General features: G+C 41.5%; 6 protein-coding genes across 13 annotated transcripts in view; all 6 read left to right on the forward strand.

Moving 5' to 3' along the window:
- Window positions 1-3,029, forward strand: part of LOC113451703 (uncharacterized) — a 16,568-nt gene extending 13,539 nt beyond the window's left edge. Inside the window, exon 3 of the mRNA XM_087922986.1 lies at window positions 1,189-3,029. Within this exon, the coding sequence (XP_087779112.1) occupies window positions 1,189-2,549 (1,361 nt within the window). The 3' untranslated portion in view covers window positions 2,550-3,029. The remainder of the gene's footprint in view (window positions 1-1,188) is intronic.
- The window catches only part of LOC113451698 (uncharacterized), a 25,769-nt gene extending 13,519 nt beyond the window's left edge, over window positions 1-12,250 (forward strand). For 3 of the 5 annotated variants that reach the window (XM_026723092.2, XM_087928298.1, XM_087928299.1), the window contains exon 2: window positions 9,622-12,250. In XM_026723092.2, the coding sequence (XP_026578877.2) occupies window positions 10,261-11,658 (1,398 nt within the window). In that variant the 5' untranslated portion in view covers window positions 9,622-10,260 and the 3' untranslated portion in view covers window positions 11,659-12,250. Of the gene's footprint in view, window positions 1-4,344; window positions 4,415-6,336; window positions 8,450-9,621 lie in introns of those variants that run through there. The other 2 variants (XM_026723089.2, XM_087928297.1) reach the window with 2 other exon arrangements.
- The window catches only part of LOC148126548 (uncharacterized), a 152,580-nt gene continuing 131,313 nt past the window's right edge, over window positions 4,352-25,618 (forward strand). The window contains exon 1 of the mRNA XM_087928160.1: window positions 4,352-4,414. The gene's annotated coding sequence lies outside the window, so the exon portion shown is untranslated. The remainder of the gene's footprint in view (window positions 4,415-25,618) is intronic.
- Window positions 4,355-24,263, forward strand: LOC148126549 (uncharacterized). 4 transcript variants are annotated; one of them, XM_087928176.1, is made up of 3 exons: window positions 16,361-16,546; window positions 18,138-18,263; window positions 19,008-24,263. In XM_087928176.1, exon 3 carries the CDS (start codon window positions 19,632-19,634, stop codon window positions 21,198-21,200), a length of 1,569 nt encoding a protein of 522 aa, XP_087784302.1. In that variant the 5' UTR covers window positions 16,361-16,546; window positions 18,138-18,263; window positions 19,008-19,631; the 3' UTR covers window positions 21,201-24,263. The 4 variants fall into 4 exon arrangements, with proteins under 4 accessions (XP_087784306.1, XP_087784302.1, XP_087784305.1 ...); XM_087928180.1 differs by lacking the exons at window positions 16,361-16,546; window positions 18,138-18,263 and adding an exon at window positions 4,355-4,414; XM_087928179.1 differs by lacking the exon at window positions 18,138-18,263.
- Window positions 4,390-25,618, forward strand: part of LOC148126550 (uncharacterized) — a 165,296-nt gene continuing 144,067 nt past the window's right edge. Inside the window, exon 1 of the mRNA XM_087928328.1 lies at window positions 4,390-4,414. The gene's annotated coding sequence lies outside the window, so the exon portion shown is untranslated. The remainder of the gene's footprint in view (window positions 4,415-25,618) is intronic.
- Window positions 6,588-7,667, forward strand: LOC148126551 (SCAN domain-containing protein 3-like). Its single transcript, XM_087922987.1, has one exon. It carries the CDS (start codon window positions 6,588-6,590, stop codon window positions 7,665-7,667), a length of 1,080 nt encoding a protein of 359 aa, XP_087779113.1.

Here is a 25,618-nt window from a genome sequence, read left to right on the forward strand (position 1 = left end):
GTACTTCCTGCAATCAAGTTTGGAGTGGTTTACATTAAGTTTATATCTGTTGTGTGCTCTTGTGTTGTGGTTAAAGCTGAAATATTCATTAATTGGTAAGACGTTGTAACATGTGATTTTATGTACTATGCTTAAGTCCAATCTTATTGAGTCCATTTGGGATGTTTGGTTTTATAGGTAGACCTACCTTATCACTTACCACTCAAGTCTACAAAGCTACGGTGGTGCTAAAAAGAAGACTTTAAAGTATTTCTCAAAGTTGCGGTTATCAGAGTTATGTGGTGGTGACACTGGCTTGCATTTACAATGGCAGTGTTGTCCCACAGTCACGGACTCATCATTTGGAACATACACCACTGACTTCTAACAAACGAAATGAATTGGAAATTGACAGAAAGTTGTAAGTCACAGTCATGTTACATTGCACTGAGCAGACCACGGTGTTTCACTGAATGACAACGCCATTTAGGATTGGACTTGCTAGTCCCAATGGCTGTTGGTAAGTGAGGACTACCTGAATTGGGTTATCATCTGTGTGGTTGTGGACAGTATTTCTTGCCTATTTCTTATTTGGAGTGGTGGATTTCCATGAGCAAAAATGGTTCTTTAAATCTTACCGAGGCTTTTGGGAACATTTCACCTGTTAATCCACCTACCCACCTAATCCCATAGTTTTACATTTAGATCGAAAAGTGTGAGTGTGCCCACATATATGTGTATATGTATGATCTGTCCCCAGCACTTCCAGATATATTTAACTCTGCAGTTCTATGAATTCAGTAAGTAAATTTCCCAATTATGTGGGTATTTGAACATTGATCTCACTAGACATGTATATTGAAAATGAATCATAATGTAAGAGATTAAAAAAGCATTTTGGCATCTTTGGCATGTTTTATTGTAATATACATGCTTTTTGCTCTTGTTTTTTTTTTTTTTTCAAATGCTATGTAGCTATTTTATAAACCATAATTAAACTAACCCTTTTATGTGAAACTTACAGGCTAAAGAAAGCACTGTGGAGAACTGAGAATCACACGCTGCATTAAAATGCAAAGCAAACCAAGGCAGCAATCAAAATCCCATCAGGTGATAGACAAGGAAAACCCCAAAACTCTTGTTCTTCCCCAGCAGGTAACAGCAAGGAAGAGAAAACCAGGAAAAGAGTTTTGAACTGGAGAAAATAAGTGTATGTAGAAAAAATATATCCAAATATCAAGGGGGTTAATTTCCTAGCTCAGAAAAAGAGGGAAATAGCTGGAAGTCAGTGGGAAGGAAAAGCTCACCTGGACAGCCAGATAAGGCAGATCACAATACAGGCCTCGCCCTGTGAGGATGCAAATAGTAGCTTGAATCAAAACTCCATCCACCAAGGGATTCAGAGCATTTTTTACGTCCTTGAGAATCCAAGAATGTCAGTGGTGGAAATGATCCACAGATGTGCCTATTGTGGGAAAAGCACAGATTGTAGATCACAGCTGATTATGCATGAGAGGATCCACACTGATGAAAAGCCATATCAATGCTCCCAATGTAACAAAAGCTTTGGTCAGAACAGCTCCCTGGTTGTTCATGAAAGGACTACACACACCAGAGAGGAGTCCTACCAGTGCTCCAGATGCGGCAAAAACTACAGTGAACAGGGCAAGCTGATAATACACCAGAGGATTCACACTGTGGAGAAACCGTTTGAGTGTCCAGATTGTGGGAAAGGTTTCAGTCAGAATTCCTACCTGGCGATACACAAGAGGATTCATACAGGGGAGAAACCTTATAAGTGTCTGGTTTGTGGGAAAAGTTTCAATCGGAATTTTGAACTGGTGATACACCAGAGGACTCACACAGGAGAGAAACCATATGAGTGTCCAGATTGTGGAAAAAGTTTCAGTCAGAATTCCAACCTGGTGATACACCAGGCAACACACACAGGAGAGAAACCATATGAATGTCCGGTTTGTGGAAAAAAATTTCGTCGGAATTCCCACCTGATGATACACCAGAAGATTCACACAGGAGAGAAACCGTATGAGTGCCCAGTTTGCGGAATAAGTTTCAGTCAGAATTCTGATTTGGTGAGACACCAGAGGACTCATACAGGAGAGAAACCATATGAATGTCCAGATTGTGGGAAAAATTTCAGTCGAAATTCCAGCCTGGCAATACACCAGAGGACTCACACAGGAGAAAAAGCATATGAGTGTGCAGATTGTGGGAAAAGTTTCAGTCAGAATTCTCATCTGATGACACACAAGAAGATTCACAAAGGAGAGAAACCACATGAATGTACAGCTTGCGGGAAAAGTTTCCTCCGGAATTCAGATCTGGTGATACACCAGAGAAGTCACACAGGAGAGAAACCATATGAGTGTCCAGATTGTGGGAAAGATTTTAGTACTAGGTCTGGTCTTATAAATCATGTAGGTATACATACAGGGGAGAAACCATTCAAATGCCTGGACTGTGGACGGTCTTTCACAAAAAATTCCTCCCTTACTGCGCACAGGAAAATTCACATGATGCAGGAGATGATAAGTTTAGAGAAGTCTTGAAATTCATTTCTGGTGTCCTATTGGAAGTCAGGATAAACAACTGATTCCTGACTCTATGACTTGATTCTTGTTAGTCAAGTGTCTCATGAGACATCAAGGATGAGTGAGAAAAAAATGGAAAATGTTAGTTTGATAAAGGTAAACAATACATATCTGGCCACCAGCAGAAGTAACTATGTTTACATGAGCACAAATTTTAGCTATGGAAATGAATGATCCTGATTTTGCTGAGTTTAGGAGACACCAAAGACTTGCAGGGTTGTTCATTTCACTAACATGATTCAGAGGACTGGTTATAATTTTTTTTCTAATGGGTCGCTTTGCATAGGATACCTCTGCAAAAGGACACCCACAACCAGGTCAAGGGTGAGGAGGAACCAAAAACCTCTTTTGGCCTGAGCCTGCAGCTCCAAGTAGTTTCAAATTTAAACATGTCGAAAATCTAATTTTTAAAACATTAAAATTATATTTAATGTTTCATTCATTTTGGATGTCTCTTTTTCCCCCCATAGCTTTCGTCACGTCTCATTATGGTTAAGAATATTTAAAAAAACCCTTGAAATGGCCAAAGCCTCTGAATCTTTGACAAGGCTTTACTGTAGTGCGTAATTGTGCATTCTAATCTAAAGCAATGCTTAGAATCCATCCCAGTGAGGACAAATTATATATATTATCCATGGGTTTCTTATTTCTTTGGAGAATAAAGTTGGACACTTAAGACAGGGACAAGAAGAACTTGAAGGAGTTTGTGGCTTTACTGGCTACTGCAAGAGTGCATTGCAAAGAGTGCTTTTTTCTTTCTTTCTTGGAGATGTCTGATGCACACAATCAAAGCCCCAGAAGGCAAGAAAGGGAGGCAATGGGTATGAATCTGGGCATGAAAATAATAGTTGATGTCATGATTAAGGATTAAGAGCAGAAATATTAAGTGAATTACAAAATAGAAAGAAGACCCATTAAAACTAACATGAGAGAAATAGGAGTATGGGAAACCTCACTCCTAGAAGAATGAACTATTTTGAGGAATATTAAGAGAGGCAGAATATTATATTTCCCCAAAGGAGTAAATGCAGCTGGACTGGTGAATCTAGTCCTAATGGGTTTGTTCTATGTTGTGCCATGTGCTAATGAACTGGTTGTTTGGTTTTCCCAATGTACAGATCTGCACATGGTTCACTGCATTGTATTGCATATTCGTCACTCAGTTTGTGTCTGAGTGTTTTATCCTTGGGATGGACAAGCTTCTGCCTTACTGTATTCTTGGGTTTGAAGTGTGCATGTGGTCAACCAACATAACATACGTAGCATGGCATGCTGGGTGCTTTTGGATGCAACCCCGGCCAGCAGGAGTAAAGTTAGCTCCCTTAAGATGGTGCGGCCATGGGAGCCACAGGCAATCGGTCTTGAAGTTTTGGAATATAGAGAAGTTTTGATCTCCACCAACCTTAAGAAAGCTGACTGTGTAATTCTGTAAAACCTTCACGAACTTTTAGGGCTCTGCACGTAGCTAATCGTAAGATGCATAGAATCACATTTCACTATTTCACTGGGCTCAGTTGCAAAGGTCGGTTGCTAGAAGTCAAAAACGTAGCATTTAATCAGTGAAAACATCTTGCAGATGCTTTAGGTTGAGACGGGACAAGCGCGTTCTTTTGCCTCCTAGTGTGAGCTGGCAGTCAGAGAGGGCAGCGTTCGTGCCCTGAAAAGTGCCTAATACATAATAAAGGAGTTAAAACCATCGAGCACCGTATTGCTAGAAAGGATGAAAGGAGAAGCGCAGGGAAACTTCCGGATCGCTCATGGGAGGAAGGTGGTGTGCAGAGCGGCTTCTGTGCTCTTCCCAGGATCGAAGCAGCAGCTAGCGGGTGAGTTGGGGGCAGCAGGTGGGAGGAGAGTCCGGGAGCAAGTCGGGCTGTTCGGTTCCCTCCGCGGCCTGGAAGCAGAGAAGCAACTGGGCCGAAGCGTGTCAGCTGCAGGTTCCTTCCCTCCCCAGATCGGAGCCCGCTGGGGCTGCAGGCTGTGAAACTGGTGGCTGCGATTCTCTACTGGGGGGAAGATCTAAAAAGCCTCTTTCAAGTGAATGTGGATCCTTTGGGAATGGCTCCCCTCCAGAGGTTATGGGGGCTCCGTCACTGGAGGTTTGTAACAGAGAAAGAACCTTGGAGGTCTTTATATCATTTCAGACGAAGGGCTGTCCAGTCTCTATTACAAAGCCTCCAGTGATGCAGCACCCACAACATCTGAAGGCAAACAGTTCCACTGGTGAATTGATAACAGATAATCAGAGTTGGAAGGGACCTTGTAGGTCATCTAGTCCAGGGGTGCCCAACCACTGATCCCCGGACCCGTACCGGTCCGTGGATCATTTTGGACCGGGCTGCCTACTTTGCTTGGTCCAGGGGTCCCTAACCACCAGACCAGTCTGTGGATCATTTTGGACTGGGCCACCTACTTTGCTTGGGCGCCATCTTGTTCCGACGTGCTGGATCAAGTGCTGGTTTTGATGCTGTCCCTCAGCCTCGACCAAAAACATCAGCTCCACGCCGTGCATGGCTGGAGAAAAGGGGGACGTGGTAGCCGCGGAGAAGCTGCTGTCCCTGGTGAAGAAGGAGGCTCCCGATTCACCGGGCTTATGCCAGGAGTTCTGCAAGGCGCTGGTGAAGGGAGGCTACGCCGCCGCCGATTACCTGGATCCCAGCCTGAACGAACTGCCCTCGCCCTCTTCGGAAGCGGCCAGCGACCTGGTCAAGGCTCTGGTGAACCTGTTCTTCGATCGCCTCACCGACAGGCGGCTTACAGGTCACTCAGGTAGCTTTCCAGTGTTTGGGAAAGGGGCTGTTAAATCTCGAAGTGGGTAAGCCAGAACAGAGCAATGGGGGCAGCAGGGAGCCAAACTGGATATTCTCTTAAAACTAGGTGAGGGCAAGGGGTTGCAGCGAAATGGGGCGAGAGTGATCCGGAAAGAAGAAGGCTCTCCGGGTATTTGGAATGAATCCCCAGAATTCCTTATATGCCTGCATTTCTGAACCTCAACAACTTTAACACTTTAAAATATTCCGAAAGAAGGAAATGTGTGTGGGGGGGAGCAGTATCTAAAACATATACATGAACCATGATTATTAAATCCAATCCAACTTTGATTATAATTAAGTCATAACTAGCTTTTCAATGAGTGGAATATTGTCTCCATATCATGATCAAATGAACCAAGAAGAATGGCGGTCTACCAGCATCCATTTTGTGGCATCCAGATCCCACTAGAATGGGATCGCAAAATATCTACAGCCCAAAATATTTGGGCTGTAGATATTTTGGAAGAAGGGGAATGTGTGGGGATGAGTGGGAAAGTGTAGCTATCTGTTTAACATTTAGTGTATTTAAAGTGAAGAGCAGTGTTTCTCAATTTTAAGAAGTCCGGAATGCTGTCTGGGTAATTTGGGGAGTTGAAGTCCACATAATCTTAAAATTGCTGGAGTTGAAAACACTGGATAGGCAAAGGGTTTCTTAGCACTTACATATGTTTAGTGCAACCCCTACTATATATATATGACAAATCTTTAAAATGTATGGACTTGGACTCTCTGAATTCCCCACACACCTTACAATTGTTGAGATTGTGGAAAGCTGAAGACCATATGGGAGATCAAACCCATCCTAAATGTAAAATCTGAATTGCAGATTATTACCTTACAAAACGCTTTTGGAGAAAACATATTTTGCCAAACATATATTTTTGTTTGATCATCATCAACTGAATCATGATGACTTTATTGGAGTCTAGTCTTGCATTTATACACATTTTTAGTAATCCTCCAACATTGGTTAACTTTGGTTATTGCTTAACTTTCATTACTGTTTAGCATAGTAATTATTACAATTAATTATCTCTAGTTAAAGTCTATGTTATTGCCACTGGAAGATTCTAATACATTTTCCCCATTGGTTTGCCATCCAAGATAAGAACATTCCTGCAATTACAACTCTACACCTCTTGCTATCAATCTAGCTAATCTCATCTAGCAAGCTAGCCCTTGCAAAATGAGCCAGAAACAGAGTTCACTGGAGAGCTTTTTTGGAAAGGGTAAACGAGACAACGATGAGACAGCAGACGGGTCACAGACTGCCTGCAAAAAGAAAGCGGCATTTAAAAGAAAATACCAAGATTCCTACCTGAGTTACGGGTTCATCGCAACAGGTGATTCACAAGCCCCCCACCCACTCTGTGTAATATGCGGTGACAGAATTACTAATGAAGGCATGAAACCATCAAAACTGCACCGCCACCTGGAGACAAAACACCCAGCATTGAAAGAAAAGCCCTTAGAATATTTTGAAAGAAAAAAACGGGAAAATGAAGGACAGAAACAATTATTGAAGGCCACTACTTCAACAAATGTGTCCGTGCTAAAAGCATCATTCCTGGTTGCGGACCGCATTGCTAAAGCTAAGAAGCCCTCTACTATTGGGGAAGAATTGATTTTGCCTGCTACAAAGGACATTTGCGGTGAACTTTTCGGAGAGGCTGCAGTGAAAAAGGTTGAAAACATCCCCCTTTCAGCGAGCACCGTAACAACAATGAATGAAATAGCAGAGGACATCGAGGCACAGTTACTTGAGAGGATTAATGAGTCACCATGGTACGCGATTCAGGTGGATGAATCTACAGATGTTGACAGCAAAGCAATATTGCTCGTTTTTGTGAGATACATTTTTCAGGATGTACATGAGGATTTGCTATGCTCACTGTTTCGGCCAACTAACACCACAGCTGCAGAGTTATTCATGTCCTTGAATGAGTACATATCAGGGAGGCTTAATTGGTCGCACTGTGTCGGTGTATGCACAGACGGAGCGGCTGCGATGACTGGGCGGCTTTCAGGTCTGACAACGCGGATCAAGGAGGTCGCCTCTGAATGTGAGTCCACACACTGTGTCATCCGTAGCGAAATGCTGGCAAGCCGAAAAATGCCACCTGAGCTTAACAGCGTTTTGCAAGCTGTGATACAAATTATTAACCACATAAAAGTACATGCCCTGAATTCACGTCTGTTCAAACAGCTCTGTGAAGAGATGGATGCAGAACATAGACGCCTCCTCTTGTACACAGAAGTGAGATAACTTTCAAGAGGTAAATCACTGGCAAGAGTTTTTGAGTTAAGAGAGTCACTGCAGAGATTTTACTTGGAAAAACAGTCACCACTGGCAGCATACTTCAGTGACGCTGATTGGATCTTGAAACTTGCTTACCTGTGTGACATTTTTAACCTGCTCAGTGAACTCAAATCTCTCACTTCAGGGGAAAATGACAACCGTTTTCAAGTTGGCAGATAAGGTTGCAGCATTCAAAGCCAAACTGGAGTTATGGAGATGGAGAGTGAACACAGGGATATTTGACATGTTTCACATAGTAGCAGGGATTATGGAAGAGACTGAGTTTGGACCTTCGTTCACCCAGTTAGTGCATGATCACCTGTTGCAGCTTTCAAAAGAGTTTGAGCATTACTTCCCCATCGCAAGGCTGGGGAAGGAATGGATCCGGAACCCATTTGTGAACAAGCCAGGGGAATCAACTTTAACCCTACAAGAAGAGGAGCAACTAGTTGAAATTGCAAATGATGGTGGCCTTAAATCCATCTTTGAAACAACTTCAAATCTCTTTGCATTCTGGAGTAAAGTCAAAGCAGAACATCCTGACATTGCCACAAAAGCACTGAAAGTCCTGCTTCCATTTTCAACCTCTTATCTTTGTGAGGCGGGGTTTTCTGCATTGACAGCAAAGACCACGGAGTAGACTGGATATAAGGAATACAATTCGAGTGTCACTGTCTCCCATCACCCCCAGATGGAACCGTCTAGTTGCATGAAAACAAGCCCAGAGCTCCCACTGATTCTCCATTTTGGTGAGTTGATATTATAGTGTAATAGTAAATAAAATAAAAAATAAAAATAAAAAAAGCTCTAACCAGTCCTTGAAAAAGTGTTTCTGCGTGAAACTGGTCCCTGGTACAAAAAAGGTTGGAGACCACTGATCTAGTCCAATCCCCCACCCAAACGGGAGACTCTACACCATTTCTGACAAATGGCAGTCCAATCTCTTCTTGAAAGTCTCAAGGGATGGCGCTTCCACAACTTCCGAGGGCAAGCTGTTCTATTGGTTGATTGTTCTCGCTGTCAGAAAGTTTCTCCTTATTTCCAGGTTGAATCTCTCCTTGTTCAGTTTCCATCCATTATTCCTTGTCTGGCCCACAGGCGCTTTAGAAAATAGATTGACCCCTTCCTTCCCAGCTAGCTTCTGACAAACAAATCAGTGGAGATACCGGCAGGAATTTGCAAGCCACAGTCATGTGAAATTGCCTTTAACAACCCACAGTAATTTGAGTAACAACTGCAGAGGAACAGGTGTAAGTTGACAGTCTCATGTGACAACATGCTCATGATTGGACTGCTTAGTGTCCAGGTACCAGTCCCAATTGTGGTCAATAAGTGAGGACTGCTTGAATTGGGATATCACCAGAGGAGTGATATCCCAATTCCCAATATTGTGGTGATCACCAGTATCTTCTGCCCATATTTGGAACTGAGGACTTCTATGAGCAAAATGGGTGCTTCAAATCTTGCAGAGACATTATTTCATCAATCAAAGCCCCACATTTCTAAAATTATCTCAAAAGGTTTAACTAACTATTCTGGAATATTTTTTCAGGCTTGAAAGACATGGATTTTTGACTTTTATTTATTTGTAGGTGTCTGTATCTGTATTTCTCTTTGTGAGCATATATCTGCCATTAGAATAATCTATACCGAGCATTTTCAGATATATTTGGTGATAAGCCTTTGTAGTGCTAAGAATTTGTGATTGACCCAAATCAACAAAAGAAGTTCATGAGTGAATGGATATTTGAATTTGCATCGTAACAGTCTTCCAGGTGTCAAATCAATCAGGATTAATGTAAGAAGTTATTCTAGCATTGTGGCATGTTTGCTTTTTTGTTGTAATGTATAACTTTTTTTCATATCTACAATTGTTTTTTTTATTAACAATTAACATTGCACTTTTCTTTGAATCCTATAGGCAAAGAAGCTGAAAATAAGAGCACACTGACAATAAGAGCCATTGATAATAACAAGCAACTTTGAAAAGGAAAGAAAATCAAGCCAGAAATAAAAATATTTTCCATTTCCTTCAGAAAACCACGCAATTCTCCTTCTCCAGCAGTAGATAGACAAAAGAGAGAAAATTAAGAAAGATTTCAAACTGGAATAAGCAGATTATGCAGAACTCAAGCATAATTTCATGAAAAGTCAAGGAAGATTATTTTTTATTCGGCAAAAGAGGGAAATATCTGGAAATTAGTGTGGTGGAAAGGGTCAATTGGATAGCTACATAGGCCAGATTGTGATGCAGGCCTCGCTCTGGGAGGAAGAAAAAGGCTTTAATCAAAACTCCACTGAAAGGAGGATCACAGATATTTTTGCTGTCAAGAATATTAGTGTTGGAAAAGCTCCATAGATGCCCCTATTGTGGGAAAAACACAGATTGCAAACCACAGCTGATTATGCACGAGAAGATCCACACAGAATAAAATCCATAAAAGTGTTCCCAATGTAGAAAATACTTTAGTGAGCATGGCAACATGGTGATACATCAGAGGACTCACATCCTATATCTGTGTCCAGATTGTGTAAAAGTTTCATTGGAAATTCCCACCTTATGAGACAACAGAGAACTCGCATAGGGGAGAAACTCTTTGAGTGCCCTATCTGTGGGAAAAGTTTCAGTCACAATTACAGCCTGGTGAACCACCAGAGGACTCACACAGGAGAGAAACCTTTTGAATGTCCTGATTGTGGAAAAAGTTTCAGTCAAAATTCCAACCTAGTGAGACACAAAAGGACTCACACAAGGGAGAAACTGTTTGAATGTCCTGATTGTGGTAAAGGTTTTAGTCAAAATTCCAACCTTATTAGCCACCAGAAAACACATGCAGGAGAGAAACTGTTTGAATGTCCTGATTGTGGAAAAAGTTTCATTAGAAATTCCCACCTCGTGACACACCAGAGAACTCACACAGGAGAAAAACCTTTTGAATGTCCTGATTGTGAAAAATGTTTCAATCAAAATTCCAACCTGGTGATACACCAGAGGACTCACACAGGAGAGAAACCCTTTGAATGTACTCATTGTGGGAAAAGTTTCATTAGAAATTCCCACCTCCTTAGCCATCAGAGGATTCACACAGAAGGGATACCCTTTGAATGTCCTGATTGTGGGAAATGTTTCAGTGAGAATTTCAGCCTGGTGAAACACCAGAAAACACACACAGTAGAGAAACCATTTGAATGTCTGATTTGTGGAAAAAAATTTCGTCGGAATTACAACCTGATGATACACCAGAAGATTCACACAGGAGAGAAACAGTATGAGTGTCCAGATTGTGGAATAAGTTTCAGTCAGAATTCTGATTTGGTGAGACACCAAAGGACTCACACAGGAGAGAAACCATATGAATGTCTGGTTTGTGGAAAAAAATTTCGTCGGAATTCCCACCTGATGATACACCAGAAGATTCACACGGGAGAGAAACCGTATGAGTGTCCAGATTGTGGAATAAGTTTCAGTCAGAATTCTGGTTTAGTGAGACACCAGAGGGCTCACACAGGAGAGAAACCTTATGAATGTCCAGATTGTGGGAAAAATTTCAGTCGAAATTCCAGCCTGGCAATACACCAGAGAACTCACACAGGAGAGAAACCATATGAGTGTGCAGATTGTGGAAAAAGTTTCAGTCAGAATTCTCATCTGATGATACACAAGAAGATTCACAAAGGAGAGAGACCATATGAATGTGCAGATTGTGGGAAAAGTTTCCTCCGGAATTCAGATTTGGTGATACACCAGAGAAGTCACACCGGAGAGAAACCATATGAGTGTCCAGATTGTGGGAAAGATTTTAGTACCAAGTCTGGTCTTATAAATCATGTAGGTATACACACAGGGGAGAAACCATTCAAATGCCTGGACTGTGGACGGTGTTTCACAAACAGTTCCTCCCTTACTGTGCACAAGAAAGTTCACATGATGCAGGAGATAAGTTTAGAGAAGTCTTGAAATTCATTTCTGGTGTCCTATTGGAAGTCAAAATGAACAATTAATTGGCCTGATTCTTGTTAGTCAAATGTCTCATGAGACATTAAGGATGAGTGAGAAAAAATAGAAAATGTTAGTTTGATAAAGGTAAACAATACATATCTGGCCATCTGCAGAAGTGACTATGTTTACATTAATACAAATGGTGCAATTTGCAAATTGAACATTATAGAACATAGAAACGCAACATGCAGAATTTCAGTGTTCTGCACTCTGGGTGTTTTTCAGATTTTGAGGCCACAATTTCCCAGCCAGCATATCCTTTGTACAAAATGTCTGTGAGTCATAAGTAACCTTTCTGAGTGGTTCCAGTAAGCTGCTGAAGCTTCTAAAAAAATACATTGTAAAAAAATAAGCATAGAGGTTGTAGCTTTAGCAGAAAAAAACATTGTGGTTTCGAATACAGAGTTCTTAGGTTTGTTAACAATCCCTGCCGGGATCTTTTCTTGGAGGTGCCTGCTTGTTACCCCAATGGTAACAGCGTCAAAATGCTGTCAAATCTGTTGCAAATGCCTTGGTGTTGGAGCTGTAAGAAATAAATTATACGGTAGAAGATGTTTTATTACTACAAAGAGCATTGTATGGCTGTTTAAATAGCTTTTGAGAATGAAAGAAATGGGCATTGTCAGCATTGCTGTGAATCTGGGGGTAAGATAATGTAAAGCTGTCTTCCCAACACACGGAAGATTGGTTCCATTTCTTTCGTTCCTCAGGGCTTTTTAAAATTTTCCAAATAATCCCTACAAGTAAAGAGAGGAACAATCATTGGAGCAGAAAACTGGAATTTTCGCTATGGAAATGAATAATTCTGATTTTGCTGAGTTTAGGAGACACCAAAGAATTGCAGGTTTGCTCATTTCACCAACACGATTCAGAGGACTGGTTATAATTTTTGTTTCTAGTGGATCACTTTGCATAGGACCCCTCTGCAAAAGGACACCAGGTCAGGGATGAGGAGGAATCAAGAACCTCTTTTGGCCTGAGCCTGCAGCTCCAGGTAGTTTCCAACTTAAACATGTTGAAAGTCTCTAATTTTTAAAACATTAAAATTATATTTAATGTTTCATTCATTTTTGGTGTCTCTTTTCCCCCCCATAGCTTTCATCATGTCTCATAATTAAGAATATTTTAAAAAACCCTTGAAATGGCCAAAGCCTCTGAATCTTTGACAAGTCTTTACTGTAGTGCGTAATCGTGCATTCTAATCTAAAGCAATGCTTAGAATCCATCCCAGTGAGGACAAATTATATTTATTATCCATAGATTTCTTATTTCTTTGGGGAATAAAGTTGGACGCTAAGAGAGGAAAAAGAAGAACTTGAAGGCATTTCTGGCTTTACTGGCTGCTGCAAGAGTTCATTGCAAAGAGTGCATTTTTTTCTTTTCTTGGAGATGTCTGATGCACACAATCAAAGCTGCAGAAGGCAAGAAAGCGAGGCAATGGGTATATTGGAAGAAATATCCTGGGTTCAGTTCCAAGTGGGGAAGAAAGATACTGGAAACACGGTGACTGCTTGGAAAGATGGTTTAATGGTGGACAGGATCACATGCCTTGGGTGAAGAAAAAGGGGAAAGATGGTTTTGTGCCCTTTGTTGGGATTTGATTTTGAGCTCATATTCTGATTGGTTGTCGGGCTCCCATGGGGCCATGCAGGGGCAACTCTGTAGGCTGTCCTACAGAGTTGACCCTTGGTGGATGATGATGTAATGAAAGGGCTTTGGGCAATTCGCTATTATGGCTCTTACCTGGAGTAGGTCTTTGTTATGTAAAATAGACTGGCCCAGGCCAGAGTAATAACTTATTAGCAAAGGGGAGGGGGTGAATTTCTGTCTCTTGAGTTTCTACTTTTCTTTTTAGGGGAAATATTCTGCCTTTTTAGTATATCCTAAACTATATCATTTTCCTAGGAGAGGAGTTGGTTTTAACTTCCAACCACAGGTATGAATCTCTGCATAAAAATAATAGTTTATGTCATGATTAAGGATTAAGTTCAGAGCAGAAATATTAAATGAATTACAAAATAAAAAGAAGACACATTAAAACTAACATGAGAGAAGTAGGAGTGTGGGATGCCCCCCTCCTAGAAGAATGAAATATTTTGGCGAATATTAAAAGGCAGAATATTATATTTCCCCAAGGGAAAAATGGAGAAACATGTTCTTAAAGGCAGAAAGCAGCCTCAGTCTTTCTTAATAGCTCCCAGCAGATTCCTGAAGTCTTTAGAGATGGCTATTTTGTGCCCATTGAGAAAGACTTAGCCAGCCTATTCACAAACAAAACACCTTCACTTCTAGCGATGGGATTAAATTTACATCCCCCTCTACCCAAATTCTAAGAGCAGCACATGACCTTTAGGCCATAATAGGATTAACCCGCCAGCATTAGAACAGCAAAAGACACCAGGCTCACTACATTGCACAACTCCTACAGCATTTCAGAAACTAAAAATCCTTGCACTCATCCAGTTAAGTTGTCAGTTGTCCCAGAACCACATGCTGTAGGTAGTTCTGTTCGTCAATAAACAACCTTCCTTTCTAAGCAACCTCTATTTTATTTCCAGCGCCTTTGCACCAGGTTGGAACGGGATTGGATTTTTCTTCCAATAGAATACCCAACAACAACAAAACCCCTCTTTACAATAAAAATATAAATTAGACTCCCAAAACTTACTAACATGATGTCTCTAACAAACTTGAGCAAATTAAAAGGCAGCCCAAATGCCACAGAGGTCCAGGCCAGACGTCCCCAGCCCACACAGGAATACTCCCATTTCAGAAGTCTGAAGCTCAGTGTCAGGTGAGACTCCATTCAAAATCCAAGAAAGAAAACCCCAGACTCCATTGTTGTAGAGAAAAGGACTTTTACTTAAAATTGAAGTGGTAGCATCAGAAGAATACAAAATCTGAGGCAATAGGTGTGAAAAAATCATACATAGAAAGTTGCCCCGTGTTTCCACCCCCACAACAGTTCAAACCGGCCATCCAGTCTGAGATGTGTGTAATGTCATGTGGGGCATCTTCAGGTGATGTTTCACACTGGTATGCCAAGACGGTTGACCTTGCCTTACAGAGATAAGAGGTTACATCTGCACAGTAAGCAAGTAAGCATAGCAACTTTTACATTTCATCTACTTAAACCCCCAACAACCCTTCCGCCCCCAGCCCAATTATTCTTCCCTGCCTGTTTCTATGGCAGCTGGAAAGACAATCAGAAGAAGGATTCTTGGAGGCTGACACTCAGATTGAAAGACGTTAGTTGTCTGGAGGGTAAGGATGAGCCAATTGCAAAGATGTTGGACTGTTGGAGTAGCACGAACAGCTCAATGGGTAGATTTTGTGGGGAAGATGATGAACCAGGTTGGTGTAGTGGTGAGGGCACTAGGTTAGAGACTGGGAAATACTCAGTTCCAGTCCTGCCTTAAAGTGCCTTAAGGACGGACTGGAAATACTGAGTTCAGCTTTGGCCAGGCCTATCAGCAGCATAGGGGGAAACTGCTTGAGTTGACTGACTTAAAAGGCACCAAACCCAAACATCCTCAAGAACACTGGATGGAAAGCCATGAGTTCTAATTCAGTGTTAGGTTAAGCATACACTATGGAATATTGAGAGGCCCAAAGTATGTATCGGTAAGGTTGTGCAGGCTGGAGGACATTTACTCTGTAAATTACAAAATGCTACCCAGGAAGTGCTTTGTATGCCACCTTAAGTTCCTGAATGAAAAGGAAATCAATAAAATGTTGGAGTTATTTTATTCCAGATTCTTCCACACAATAGAGCCCAGAACCAATAGCCACTATTCATACCACCCATATCTTATTAAATCTGCATTAAAAAAGGCTTTGTAACGTATCCTTCTAAAAAGGTTAGCCTAGCTGTGTGTTTAATGGGCTAGTCTACTTTTGGCCTTTGTTTTTTTACATTTTTTTGGAAACATTTCTTCCACCATATATAGGCAATCAGCCCCTCTTTCTTAGGCTCCATTTTCTAGGCTTTGCTGCATATTTTTCTCTCCGTGACTTAAATGGAGACCTCAGTGCAAGCAAATTTACAGAAATATATGGCCTTTGGCATTTAGCAGATATTTAAAAAAAAATTCCTCGAGGAATGACAATTTGTGGTTGGTGCTTTTGGAAACAGCTTTGACCAGCAGGAGTGAAGCTCTCTTCCCTGGAGCATCTAGCCTGGTGCTGCCAATGTCCTAAATCCTTGGGAGGCACAGGAAATCACTCTTTTTAAGTTTTTGGATGTAGAGAGGCTTTGACTTCCACTGAGAGTCACACCCCTAAGAAAGCTGATTATGTAATTCTATAAAACCTTCATGAATTTTTAGGACTCAGCAAGCATGGAGCTAATCTCAGTAAGCTGAGTAGCAGCTTATTATTTCATTTGGCTCAGTTGCAAAAGCCAGTTGCTAGAAGTTCGTAACGATTTGATAGCATTTAATCAGCGAAAACATCTTGCAAAAGACATATTTTTCTGCCTTGCTATCAGAAGATGGCAGTCGAATAGGCCAGGGATCTCCAAACCTTGGCAACTTTTAAAAGACTTGTGGACTTCAACTCCCAGAGTTCCTCAGCCAGCCAAGCTGTCTGAGGAATTCTGGGAGTTGAAGTCCACAAGTCTGAAAGTTACGAAGGTTAAAAACCCCTTGGGATAGGCAACATTTGTGCCTGAAAAGCGCATAATACATAATAAAGGCGTTAAAACCATCGAGTACCGCATTGCTAGAAAGGATGGGAGGAGAGAAGAAGCGCAGAGGAATTTCCTCTGCTTAATCACTCATGGGGCGGTAGGTGGTGCGAAGTTTGGTTGTTGGGCTGTTCCCCGGGTTGAAGCGGCGGCTGCCAGGTAAGATGAGGACAGGTTAGAGAAGGATCCGGAAGCAAGTAGTGCTGTTGGGTTTCCTCCACCGCCTGGAAGCTGGTGCTGCCGGTTGCTTCCCTCCCCAAATTTAAGCCCTTTGGTATTGCACGCTGTTAAAACTGGTGGCTGCAATTTTCTGCTGGCGGGAAGATTTTTTAAAATAAAATCTCTTTCAAGACAGGGTTGAATCTTTGGGGATCACTCCCCTCCAGAGGTTGTGCTGCTCCGTCACTGGTGGTTTGTAACAGAGTAACACAACTGGAAAGATCCTTGGAGGTCTTCTGTTCCAAACAGGAGACCCAATATCATTTGTTCCAACCTCCTGTTCAAGCATTTCAGACAAATGGCTGTCCGGTATCTGTTTCAAAGCCTCCAGTGATGGAGCACCCACAACGTCTGAAGGCAAACTGTTCCACTGGTTAACTGTTCTTGGTGTCAGGAAATTTCTCAGTTCTAGGCTGCTTATCTTCTTGCTTAGTTTCCATCCAGTTTCTTGTCCTGCTTTCAGGGGCTTTGGAGGTTAACCCACCTCATCCTATCATGGCACCCCTAGTTCTTCTTTTCACTAGACTAGACATACCCAATTCCTGCAACCCTTCTTTATATGTTTAGCCTCCAGCCTCTCCTCATCCCCCGCCCCCCAAAAATCATCCTCACTGTTCTTCTCTGGCCTCTTTATAGAGTAATCCAAGTGTGGTGTTACCAAAGCCTTATAAATTGGTATTAGCACTTCATGTGTTCTTGATTCTATCACTCTGTTTAGGCAGCCTAGGATTGTCTTGGCTTTTTTGGCCATTGCATCACACTATTGGGTCATATTTAAGTGATTGTCCACTAGGATTTCAAGGTTCATCTTGAAGTTACTGCTGTTGAGCCAGGTTGTACCTATTTTGTACTTTTACATTTGCTTTTTCTTGGCTAAGTGTAAAACATTTTTTTCTCCATTGAATTTCATTTTGTTAGATAGTGCCCAGTGTTGAAATCTATCGAGATTCTTCTATATCTTGAACTTATCTTCTGAGGTATTGGCTATTCCTGCCAACTTAGTGTCATCTCCAAATTTGAGGAGTTCTCCTTTTATTCCCTCATTGAAATTGTTGATGAACAATTGTTAGTGAGATTTAAAATGTTCCAAAATTTATACTCACAAATTCGACAGACAATTCTGATGTACAAAGATTAAAAATGTGTTTGCAAAGGCAGGCCTTCTCGTCCCTTCCCAAAGTGGATTGAGATCATGAAGCGCAAAATCCCATATTCAAGCTATACATTTATATCCCCTACACAAAGCCCTCCCAACTTCCCCTTATTATTTTAAACAATACTATAAGCTAAACCAGGGGTCCCCAAACTTGGCAACTTTAAGACTTGCAGACTTCAACTCCCAGAATTCCTCAGCCAAGAATGTTTGTGCAAGAATGCCTTTCTGTCGCAAAAGAGAAAAACATCTGGGCAGTTCTTGTACTTATTTTCTAACCATTTTGTCTTTTAATTCAATTCTTGGTAAAACCTTCCCTCCCCATATATGGTACCCCAAACAACATTTCAAATGGTGATATTCCCACATCTTTTCTAGGTTGAGTTTGTATTCTCAGCAATGCCAAGGGAAGACATTTATTTGCATTTACATAAGGGAATGCTTCCACCCATCTAGTCAAATGATCCACAATGACGCACAAATATTTCATCCTCCCCGCCAAAGGTAATTCAGTATAGTCTATTTAGATTTTCTGAAAAGGGTGTAACATCATGTGAAACTGCCTTTAACAACCCACAGTGATTTAACAACTGCACAGATATAATAAGCTGGCAGTCTCATGTGACAACATGCTTATGATCGGACTGCTTAGTGTCCAGATAGCAGTCCCAATTGTGGTCAATAAGTGAGGACTGCTTGAATTGGGATGTCACCAGAGGAGTTGTAGACAGTATTTTCTGCCCATATTTGGAACTGAGGACTTCCATGAGCAAAATGGGTGCTTCAAATCTGGCAGAGACCTCATTTCATCAATTAAAACCCCACGTTTCTATAATTATCTCAGGTTTAACTAACCATTTCGGAATATTTTTTCAGGCTTGAAAGACATGGATTTTTGACTTTTATGTATTTGTAGTGTCTGTATCTGTATTTCTCTTTGTGAGCATATGTCTGCAATTAGAATAATCTGTACTGAGCATTTTCAGATATATTTGGTGATAAGACTTTGTAGTGCTAAGAATTTGTGATTGACCCAAATTAACTAGGGAATTTCATGATTGAATGGATATTTGAACTTGGATCTGGGTAATCTTTCAGGTGTAAAATGAATCATGATTAATTTAAGAGGTTATTTTAGCATTGTGGTATGTTTGCTTTTTTGTTGTACCGAATAATTTTTTCTTTTTTCATATCTTCTACAGCCACTTCACAAACAATGAACATTATACTTTTCTTTGAATCCTATAGTCAAAGAAGCTGAAAATAAGAGCACGCTGACAATAAGAGCAACTGATAATAACAAGTAACTTTGAAAAGGAAAGAAAATCAAGCCAGAAATAAAAATATTTTCCATTTCATTCACACAATTCTCCTCCTCCTCCTCCAGAGGTTGTTAGACAAAAGAGAGAAAATTAAGAAAGATTTCAAACTTGAATAAGCAGATTATGCAGAACTCAAGAATACATTACATGAAAAATCAAGGAAGATTATTTTTTATTCTGCAAAAGAGGGAAATATCTGGAAATTAGTGTGGTGGATAGCTACATAGGGCAGATTGTGATGCAGGCCTCGCTCTGGGAGGAAAAAAAAGGCTTTAATTAAAACTCCACTAAAAGGGGAATCACAGATATTTCTGCTGTCAAGAATATTAGTGTTGGAAAAGCTCCATAGATGCCCCTATTGTAGGAAAGGCACAGATTGCAAACCACAGCTGATTATGCATGAGAAGATCCACACAGAATAAAATCCATAAAAGTGTTCCCAATGTAGAAAATACTTTAGTGAGCATGGCAACATGGTGATACATCAGAGGACTCACATCCTATATCTGTGTCCAGATTGTTTGAAAGTTTCATTGGAAATTCCCACCTCATGAGACAACAGAAGGCTCGCATAGGGGAGAAACCCTTTGAATGCCCTATCTGTGGGAAAAGTTTCAGTCACAATTACAGCCTGGTGACCCACCAGAGGACTCACACAGGAGAGAAACCTTTTGAATGTCCTGATTGTGGACAAAGTTTCAGCCAAAATTCCAACCTGGTGAGACACAAAAGGACTCACACAGGAGAGAAACCTTTTGAATGTACTGATTGTGGAAAAAGTTTCATTAGAAATTCTCACCTTGTGAGACACAAGAGGACTCACACAGGAGAAAAACCTTTTGAATGTCCTGATTGTGAAAAATGTTTCAATCAAAATTCCAACCTGGTGATACACCAGAGGACTCACACAGGAGAGAAACCTTTTGAATGTACTGATTGTGGGAAAAGTTTCATTAGAAATTCCCACCTCCTTAGCCATCAGAGGATTCACACAGAAGGGATACCCTTTGAATGTCCTGATTGTGGGAAGTGTTTCAGTGAAAATTTCAGCCTGGTGAAACATCAGAGGACTCACATAGGAAAAAAACTGTTTGAATGTTCTGATTGTAGAAAAAGTTTCAATCAGAATTCCCAGCTTGTGATACACCAGAGGATTCACACAGGAGAGAAACCCTTTGAATGTCCTGATTGTGGGAATAGTTTCAGTCAGAATTGCCACCTTGTGAGACACCAGAGGATTCACATAGGAAAGAAGCAGTTTGAATGTCCTTTCTGTGGGAAGCGTTTCAATCACAATTCTAACCTAGTGATACACCAGAGGACTCACACAGGAGAGAAACCCTTTGAATGTGCTATCTGTGGAAAAAGTTTCAGTGAGAATTACAGCCTGGTGAAGCACCAGAGGACTCACACAGGAGAGAAACCCTTTGAATGTGCTATTTGTGGGAAAAGTTTCAGTCACAATTCCAGCCTTGTGATACACCAGAGGGCTCACACAGGAGAGAAACCCTTTGAATGTCCTGATTGTGGGAAAAGTTTCAGTCGGAATTATGACCTGGTGACACACCAGAGGATTCACACAGGAGAGAAACCCTTTGATTGTTCTAATTGTGGGAAAAGTTTCAGTCGGAGTTATGACCTGGTGATACACCAGAGGACTCACACAGGAGAGAAACCCTTTGAATGTCCTGATTGTGGTAAAAGTTTCAGTAAGAATTCCAACCTAGTGAAACACCAGAAGACTCACACAGGAGAGAAACCATTTGAATGTCCTGATTGTGGGAAAAGTTTTGGTGAGAGATCCTACCTCATTGCACACCAGAGGACTCACACCGGAGAGAAACCATTTGAATGTCCTGATTGTGGGAAAAATTTCAGTCAGAGTTCCCAGCTTGTGATACATCAGAGGACTCACACAGGAGAGAAACCATACGAGTGTCCAGACTGTGGAAAAGCTTTCAGTACTAGCTCTAATCTTATAAATCATGTGCTTATACACACAGGGGAAAAACCGTTTAAGTGCCCTGAATGTAGACAGTGTTTCAGAAAACATTCCACCCTTATCACACATAAGAAAATTCACATGAGGCCCACAGTGATGAGTGTAAAGAAGTCTTGAATTTTATTTCTAATGTTCCATTGTAAGTCCAGCTGAGAAATTGACCCTTTAATTTGACTACAAAGAATTTGCCTGATTTTTTTGTAGTCAAATATGTCGTATTAGACGGGAAGGAGGAAAGAAAATATTGGGATATATTAGCTTGATATCTGGCCATCAATAGCAGAAGTTGCAGGATATTTAATTTTGCAGAAATTGTACAATTCTATAAAAATCATTTTGGGAGTGTTCTGTGCATTTTTATCATGATAAATGATAGAAAAGCCACATGCAGAGTCCCAGCATTCTTCTCACTTTGTGTCCTCGAGATTTTCAGTCCCAGAATTTCCTCAGAATGAAAGTTTGAAGTTCAAATTAAAAAGTGTAAAATATGTATTATTTAGAGCAGGGGTCGCCAACCTTTTGGACCTCAGGGACCACCAAACTCATAATTTTTGATCCCAGGGACCACTAACTGGTTCTGTGGGCGTGGCCTAATTTGTGGGTGTGGCTTGGTGGTCGTGACTGGCTGGGCATGGCTTATGTGTAAATATTATAAATATATAAATATTGAATTTTTTATTAAAAAAGAGCAACCTTTACCCAAAATCAGGCAAAGCAGGCAGGCAGATTGAGTTGCTCACAGAATCACAGATTCATTCAGAGATCTATCTATCTGCCATTGGCTAGCTCAGTCTGTCAAATAAAATTTGCTTGTAAAATTTGCTAGCAAGCAAACTCACAAAATTAACTCACAACACACCATGTATGTAAATATTGAATTTTATATAAAGAAGAGCATTTTTTACCCAAAATTAGGCAAAGCAAGCAGATTGAGTTGCTCACAGAATCATTCAGTGATCTATCTATCTGCCATCGGCTAGCTCAGTCTCTCAAATTTGCTTGCCATGAGTTTGCACTGAATTTGCTTGCAAGCAAACCTTCAGTCCTAAGGGAGGTTCAGCAGAGCTGAAGAACTAAAGACTAGCTAGAAAGCAAGAAATCCAACCATTTCCTGCTTCCTAGCTAATCTAAATCTGGCACAGCAGAACAGATGATTGTCGGAAAAAGGAAAAATAGCAATGTTAGCAGGCAAGTTTGTTGGGTAAGGAGTGAGTGGGCGAACGCTCCGTTCCTGCAGGCAATGTGGGCGGCGCAGCCTTGTGTTTCTGCACAGCCTGGATTAATTGCTTTGGGGTGGTTGCTCTGGGGGTGAGATTTCTCTGCGGCCCACCAAAATTTACTCAAGGCCCACCGGTGGGCCACGGCCCACCGATTGGCGACTGCTGATTTAGAGGATACTCAATCTTGAAAGCTGCAGCCTTGAATGTGAGGCTAGAGTAGGAGGAACAGCTGAATGGATAGATTTTGTGGGAAAAATCCCACAAGGGGATTTTGTGGGTCTCGTCGTCACCAGGCTAGAACCAGCCTAGAACATGGGAGATGTCACCAGCTTAGAACATGGGAAATGTTTATTTCTGGTCCTGCTTTAAGCACAAGGCCATCTCGGAGACCTTGGCCTGTCCCTCTTCTCAGGCCTTGGAAAGGGGAAATCTTCCAAAAAATCTTGCCAAGGAAACAGCAGCAAAGTGGGGGTGCAGGTTAACTGCTAAAAACCTACTTTTGCACCTGAGTCAAACTTGAAGACGTTCTTTGCTTCTCGAGATTAGAGAGTGCTGTGCCATAAAAATTTATGAAGATCTTGTTTGTGTGCCCAGCCACTACATGATTTCATCTTCATCTTATTAATAGAATACTAATAGAATAATGAAACATGGAACAATAACTGAAAGCATCCACCCTCCTTGCTTCTACACCACATCTAGATATGAGATATTCTTTCTATCTACATTCTTGCAGAGCCTAAATCTCACTAAGAGGAGGAATTGCTCAGAACAGCCTTTCCAATCTCCACAGGAATTAGATTTCAGTCTTATTACCAAGCAGCTTGAGCAAAACACTTAAGAGGACACTTCCCCAAAAATAAGACTCAGACTGTGGCTGCTGCCATATACTGTCTGCTAATGCGCACTCACCAAGCTCCTGTGCTGGCCATGTCCACTCACCAGCCCAAGTCTGATGACGATCTTCTACCTCTATTCACAACCAATTTGCCTGCATTTTGTTGGCCCAATCTCAAGTCAGTCAAGTTCCTTTTGGGTTTTGAGCCTATCTTCAAAAGTGGCTTCCCCCCCCCCCCAAGCTTGATGTCATCTGCAAATCTGATCGGTTCCCCTTTTAGCCCTTCATCTAAATCATTTATGAAGATGTATTGAGCCCAAGACCAAACCTTGAGATACCTGACTGCATGCTTCCCTCAATGTAGATGCAGTTCCATTGAGGATTGGTGTGGTTAGTCAGCCAATTGCAAATCCAACGGATGGTGCTATGCTGTATCTCCCACATTGTTCTACCCTACCAAGAAATTGTGGTGGACTTTGTCAAATTTTATTTATTTATTTATTTTGTCATTTTGTATTACAATGCAATAGGAATAGGAATAAATGTAAGTTTAAATATAAGAAATAGGAACTAATAATTGGGGACAATAGGACAGAGACGGTAGGCACGATTGTGCACTTATGCACACCCCTTACAGACCTCTTAGGAATGGGGTGAGGTCAATAGAGGTTAGTTTGAGGATAAAGGAGTGAGGGGTCTGAGCAAGTGACAACAGAATCCGGTGGTGAGTTCCAGAATTGACCTCTGATGCTGAAGTTGTACTTCCTGCAATTGAGTTTGGAGTGGTTTACATTAAGTTTATATCTGTTGTGTGCTCTTGTTCTGCTGAAGTGCAAGAATACTATCTCCACAGCATTTCTCTCATCCATAATTTATTCAAAGAATGCAGATCACATCATCAGAAGCACAAAGTGGCTGGACTGATGTATGATTGAAATTCAAAACAATTAAATTTATCATGAGGAAGGAAGGAAATTGAGGAAGACAGATTGGTCATAGAGATGCAGAATGCACAAGTGACAGATTACAACTAGCTGAACAATTGTAGTGTGTTAGAAACCCACTGTGTGGAGAGCAAGGGGCTTTATGTTGCTTTTTTATTAAATTTATTTATTATTAAAACTTGTTGCACATCTTGCAGTTTGAGGTGACCCTGAGCGTCTTGTTCATAGTGATACTGACACCCATTTTTTTCCTTCTCAAAAGCAATTGAGAATTCTTACTCAATGCATTTTTAAAAATGAAACATTTTCCAGTGTATTGTTTCCCCCTTAAATCGCCCCCATCAAGAGGGATGCAAGAAATACATCAGCAATATGGTGCTGCTATCAGCCAACAGCCATCACAGGCACCTCCAAGAAAAGGAGATCCCAGCACGAGTTGCTAATAAACCTGGAGATCTTGTGATCAAAGCCACAATCCCTTTTCTCCTCAACTCAATATTCCTACAGCTTGTTTCCATCAGGTTCATCTGCAAGGCAGAAGAGCCTCTACATGTGAAATTTTACACTGCTTTTTTTCACTGGGCCACCAGTCACCCATCATACACTTACATTTTGAAGATCTCCCTGAGGCAGCCGTCATTTTCAATGCACCCACAATTCCTTAAGGTGGTCTGCACAGTGTTAAGGTAGCAAAACAGCAGTTTCTCCCTCTTCCACCTGACAATGACCCAGAAGCAGCCGACATTTTGGCCCTGAGGCAGCCGTGGCAAAATGGCGGCTGCTTCCACAAGTCCACCAGGTGGCCCAGGAATGAATCCCAGGCGCAATGAAAATGACTGTTGCTTCCATGACATAGTCATGTGGCCCAGGGATGGGTGGCTTGTCCATTTTCCCCCATATGAGGTTCAGAGATCTTCAAAAGGTAAAAAGGAGGAGTCTGTGAGGTCTCTTGGGGTGGGAGTCAGGCCTAAGGACTGCAGGAACCCAGTGGGAGTGAAAAAGCTTGTGGGGACCCCGGGAGCAGGGTTGCCAGATCGCAGTTTGGCTCTGCGGCCAAACTCAAGTCAAAATACGGCCAAATTATTTTCTCTCACGGCCAAATTTTCCAGCCAAATTTTTTAATGCAATATAACGTGAGGATATATTGTTTTTTGTTTTTTTAACTGTTTTTAAACAATCAAATAATAAAAAATAGTCTTTATTCGACGTGACGTGACGTCATGGGAATTTCTGTTTCTTTACTTACATCCAGGCTAGGCAGCTCACTTCAAATAACCGCTACTACCGTTTGGAAAGCTCAGGGCCAAATGCAGCGATCCTGAGGAGCAGGGAGCTAGGGCATAAGGGTTTTTAGGGGGATTCCTCACTTCCTTGGCAACAATGGGTGGAGCCTAAGACGGTGGAGCATCCTCTGATGGAAAGCTGGTTGAGAACAGGAACGGGGCGGGATTGTAAGATTGTGAGGCTGAGTGACGCCACATCTGCATGACAACCTCGGCAGCTGGAACATCCGGGCCTACTTTTCCTCATGGG

The sequence above is a fragment of the Pseudonaja textilis genome, chromosome 2 (genome assembly GCF_049901715.1).
Source record: "Pseudonaja textilis isolate UNSWEBS1 chromosome 2, rPseTex1.2, whole genome shotgun sequence".
Lineage (NCBI taxonomy): Eukaryota > Metazoa > Chordata > Lepidosauria > Squamata > Elapidae > Pseudonaja > Pseudonaja textilis.